The sequence below is a fragment of the Nothobranchius furzeri genome, chromosome 16 (assembly GCF_043380555.1).
Source record: "Nothobranchius furzeri strain GRZ-AD chromosome 16, NfurGRZ-RIMD1, whole genome shotgun sequence".
Classification (NCBI taxonomy): domain Eukaryota; kingdom Metazoa; phylum Chordata; class Actinopteri; order Cyprinodontiformes; family Nothobranchiidae; genus Nothobranchius; species Nothobranchius furzeri.
The window spans coordinates 50738841-50743840 of NC_091756.1; the positions used below are offsets into that span (position 1 = coordinate 50738841).

Genomic DNA, 5000 nt, shown 5'->3' on the forward strand with positions numbered 1-5000 from the left:
TAAAAACTCACAATGAAATAAAAATGAGGTGTTTCATTGATAGAGCAGCATTAATATAGTTGTCTGATAAAACTTAGACAACAGTATCAATAAAAAGTTTTAGAAGTTTCAGGTCTGAGACGTGTTCTGAAGGACTAAAGAAATTCGGCCTTGGGCATTGCTCAGAAAGGTCCAAAACATTGATTGTTGGATCAGTAAACCCTGGGTTAAACTCATAGTATTAATACACAGAATAAATACACAGAGCAGTCTGCTGCAGGAAAAGAGGTTTTGGTTTCTTGAGCTACTCTTGAAAAATAGTACTTTCAATTCTTTCAAATCTTTCTTAGAAATTATTATTTGAACTTTTATCTTAACTTTTCTATTTCATTCTGGATACTGTTAACCCCCCACCCCCCCCCACCCCACCCCACCATCATTTGAAGTTGATTTTCTTTTTCTTTGTATGGTAAGTCCTCTGCTCGGTAGCAGGTCCTTGATGAACAGCACGGAAATGTTTCAGCTATTTTGTGCAGCTTCTCATGATAAAATAAAATACAAGACAAGGCAATAAATAAGTGAACCTCCTTGGGTCACTTTGCTCTAAAATAAATCTGGGTATAAAATGCTGAACTGAGCAGCAAAAAGAAGCATCTTGTTCCAGAACAGAACCAGATTGCTCACCATCTGAGTCAATCAATAAATAACCCAAACGACCATGACAGATTAAATAAAATTGAGATTCTGCCACCAGAAATCCATCTTAAAATTATCATGACCAACCCCAAACACATGTTTTTAAGCATTTGGAAGCTGTCTCTAAGACAGAGTCTATGTTTTCTTTAAATATCTGACCAGCACAGATGTCATATTTCTATATTTATTTATTGCTGTTTTGGTGTTGCTAAAGGTGGATATAAAATAGTGATAATTTATACATAAAATGTGGATGGGCAATAACATCATGGAGTCTGTGGATGACCAAATAAACGCCTACTGGATGACAATTCAGAGAAAAAATGTATTAATTTTCTGGTCTTTGGACTCTTACAGGAAATTCTGCCAGGAAACGTTTTTATTAAGCTATTTTTTTGGTTCTTATTCGCCAGCGATAAAACTGAAGTTCTGCTTTCTATCAGAAAACATGAATAACACTCATGTAACACTGTTAAACAAAAACAACATTCTGGTTTGTTGTGTTAAATTTATTTAGAGTATTTATTTGCTGGGACGTGTCCAGTGAGTGGCCTGGGGTAGCACATGCCACCCCTAGAATCTGATTGGCCACCCCAGGTGCCACCCCACTAAGTTCCAGTTTAAATTGACTTTACATTGTCGACAAAAGGCTTGGGCTGTAAACTCCAAAACAGTGTGTGGTTGCATGCACCTTTCACCTTGTTTTCTAGCCCAGGCATGTAGTATTAATATTGTTTAATATTTTTTCATATTCACATACATAATATTTAGAGTCCCACTCAACTCCAGTTGGTGGCAGTAATGCGACAAGAAGTGACTTACTGACCACCACAAAAGAAGATGAAAAAAGGTGATTGTGCAATGTGAAACTCAAAGATTCACTAAATAAATAAAATATTTGTGTAAATAAATAAATAATCATAAGCATTGGTGCCACCCATGAATAAACAAGTGCCCTACATGGGCCACCCCATTTTAAAAGTCCTGGACACGGCTCTGTTTATTTGTTGGTTTTGTTTTAAATTTCAACGATTTCTCAGAACTGTCTCCAGGCAGCAACCATCCTGCTCTCTCGGTCTTTTAATGTGAAGTTACGTAGCGGAAGTCGTGTCTCTGTGGACTGATTGCCGGCGTTGTGACGTCACGGCCGACGGGACAACAAAAAGACGCTTTTGTGCGCGTGTTTGTTGACGGATCAGTTAGCAGATACCCGATCAGAATGTCGTTCCAGCCCAAGAAGAGCAGTGCCAGACCCGCGGTAGGTCCAGCCTGAGCCAAACCGCTCCGAGGCAGGGATGTCAGGCTGTAGAGGCTGGAGGAGGATGCTGCAGGCAGCTCCTCCTGTCGATCACCGAGCCGCCCATAACAGATAGAGGCTGCAGTCTGGGGAACCAGGCCGGTACGAACCGAGCAGGAGCCGCTGTAGCGCGCTGCGTTCAGGGGTGTGGGTCGTTTTAATGCCTGTAGTTAAAATTAGAAAGGAGAACATCGTTAGGTTCAGCAGAATTACAACACTCGTTTTGTATTTATCAGCTTCAAATGGTCGAATGACAAAATTTCCAGATCCAGAGGTTTAATTCAGATCCAGTTCTTCGGACACAAGACTACCAGCCTAGGCCCCATCCAGAAGCTAATGGAGGCCACCCAAAAAACCAACCTCCTTTCCAGAACCTGAATGGGTCAATGACCTAAACCCTCCCGTCTAACCTAGAACCACCTAAACCCTCCCGTCTAACCTAGAACCACCTAAACCCTCCCGTCTAACCTAGAACCAATATGGGGTTCTTAAACGTACTCTTCTATTTAACTTAGCTGGTCACTTCATCTTAAACACAGTTACTTCTTAACTACCCAACATCCTCTGTTGCCAGGGTGATCGTCTAATCATCAAAGGAGGAAAGATAGTAAATGACGACCAGTCATTCTACGCTGACATTTACATCGAGGATGGAACCGTTAGGTAAGCATTTTCTGATCACAGATGATCTACGTGCTGCATCTGAGCATTTACATCTGGCCTTCAGGTGTTGGTTTGATCATTTCTGACATCATCAAGCTTCCTGCAATTTCTTGACAGGCAGATCGGCGAAAACCTGATCATCCCCCCAGGTGTAAAGACAGTGGATGCCTATGGTCAGCTGGTGATTCCTGGAGGAATCGATGCCAACACGAACCTGCACGTTCCTCAAAAAGGCCTGAACCCAGCTGATGACTTCTACCAAGGAACCAGAGCTGCCTTGTGTGGAGGAACCACCACCATCAGTCAGTGATCACCAAAAACTTGATGACATGCCTGCAGGGGCTCAGACTAATATGTCTGCTGGTTGTGTCTGCAGTCGATCACGTGCTTGTGGAGCCGGGAGTTAGTTTACTGTCAGCGTTTGATCAGTCAAGGGAGACGGCGGAGCAGAGGGCATGCTGTGACTTCTCCTTCCACCTGGACATCACTCGATGGCACGAAGGGCTGTATGAGGAGCTGGAGACACTAGTCAAAGACCAAGGTCAGGGGATAATTACTAATCAAAGGTTAGCTGATCTGAGACAAAGGTAACTGACTGTAGATCTGTTTCAGGTGTAAACTCCTTCCTCTTCTTTATGGCCTACAAAGACAAATACCAGAGCTCAGACTCTCAGGTAGACCACCTGGATGGTTTTGTTTGTTGTTTTTTTTTTTTTTTTTATTTCTTGTTTAACTGTCTGCTTCTTGTTGTCCCTGCTATCAGCTCTACGAGGCGTTCGGGGTTCTGCGGGACCTTGGTGCCATCGCGCAAGTCCATGCTGAGAACGGTGACATCATTGATGAGGTAACAGAGTGATGTATGACATTGTTCAAGAAAGAAATCATTTACTGGTTCAAACTGGTTTTAACACGATTTAAGGGACATAAACTGGTTGAAGAAGAAGAGTTGAATCAAATTTATATAGAGTTAAAACAATCAGGGCAATGGTGTAACTGGTTGAAATGGGCTTTAATTGGTGCAAACTCATTTTAGCTGGATTAAACTGACTCAAACCAGTTTAAACTGGTGTAAACAATTTACTGGTTTTAGTAAACTAATTCAAACTAGTTTTATAAAGAAAAGAAAGAAAACATTCTTTTATGTAGCGCCTCTCAAGATAAAAATTGTGAGACACTTCACAAAAATAAATTTAAAGTATAAAAAAGATTTCAAAAACGATTGATATGTTTAAAATGAGAGAAAAAATACAAATTGTGATAAAAATAATAATGTTAGGAAAGGGAGAGAGAACATGAATAGGAAAGAGAGAAATTAGTGGATCATGGGGAAAGGTGGAATAGGTAGAAAGAGCCGAATAAGGAGTGGGTGGTGGCGAAGGTCATGCAAAAGCCAGCATGAACAAGTGAGTTTTCAGCATCTTTTTAAAGAAGAATGGTTTTTACCCAGTCTAAACTGGTTTAACTGGTGGAAACTTGTTTTTTTTTCAGGAGCAGAAGAAACTTCTAAGTCTTGGCATAACTGGACCTGAAGGTCATGTTTTATCTCATCCTGAAGAGGTAAACACACGTTTGGAAGCAGACTGTAAGTCCAAGTGCTGCAACAGGAGATGGTGCTGATGGATCTTACAAAAGAAAAAGTGTTTTAGACCTCCTGGTTTTACAGGAAATGCTAAGATACAGCGATACACTCTGTATCCTTTTCAAAAATATTTGGGTTCATTATTTTCTTGTTCTCATATTTCATTGTCTTCTTAAAAACCATCAACCTCTTAAATTGCTGGAGGTTTCTGATTTCTGTGGAGGAGAACAAGAATACCAGTGGTTACACCCACCAAGGTTAGAATACCAGTACTTTGTGTTGTGCTTCAGGTGGAGACGGAGGCTGTTTATCGAGCGATCACCATTGCGAAACAGGCCAACTGCCCGCTGTACATTACCAAGGTGATGAGTAAATCTGCTGCTGATGTCATTGCCAAAGCCAGGAAGAAAGGTGACAATGTCCACCTCATCACAACATTTATGGTTCACTTATGCACCGTATGTTCTCCAGAGTAGAGATCTCATGTCAACACCTGGCCTCTCAACCAATCAGTGCGCTTTAAAAATGAAACAATGAAAGCTCCAAGTGCACACCAGCAATGGTCTCTCCGCTTATCTTCTCTCTCTCAGAGGATTGTTAGACTGTAGGTTTGATCTTGGCTCCCACCAGAGATTTCTGCTGTTGTGTCCTTGGGCAAGACACTTAACCCGCCTTGCCTGCTGGTGGTGGACGCAGGGACCAGTGGTGCCTGAGTTTGGCAGTTTTTGCCTCTGTCAGTGCGCCACAGGGCAGCAGTGGCTACATTGTAGCTCACCATCACCAGCG

At 41.8% G+C, this 5000-nt stretch overlaps 1 protein-coding gene across 2 annotated transcripts in view; it reads left to right on the top strand.

Moving 5' to 3' along the window:
* Positions 1-5000, top strand: part of dpysl4 (dihydropyrimidinase like 4) — a 14731-nt gene that overhangs the window by 778 nt on the left and 8953 nt on the right. The window contains exons 1-8 of one of the 2 annotated variants that reach the window (XM_015962475.3): positions 1768-1933; positions 2547-2635; positions 2753-2937; positions 3012-3176; positions 3248-3309; positions 3399-3479; positions 4124-4192; positions 4505-4625. In XM_015962475.3, the coding sequence (XP_015817961.1) occupies positions 1895-1933; positions 2547-2635; positions 2753-2937; positions 3012-3176; positions 3248-3309; positions 3399-3479; positions 4124-4192; positions 4505-4625 (811 nt within the window). In that variant the 5' untranslated portion in view covers positions 1768-1894. Of the gene's footprint in view, positions 1-1767; positions 1934-2546; positions 2636-2752; positions 2938-3011; positions 3177-3247; positions 3310-3398; positions 3480-4123; positions 4193-4504; positions 4626-5000 lie in introns of those variants that run through there. The other variant, XM_054749407.2, reaches the window with a different exon arrangement.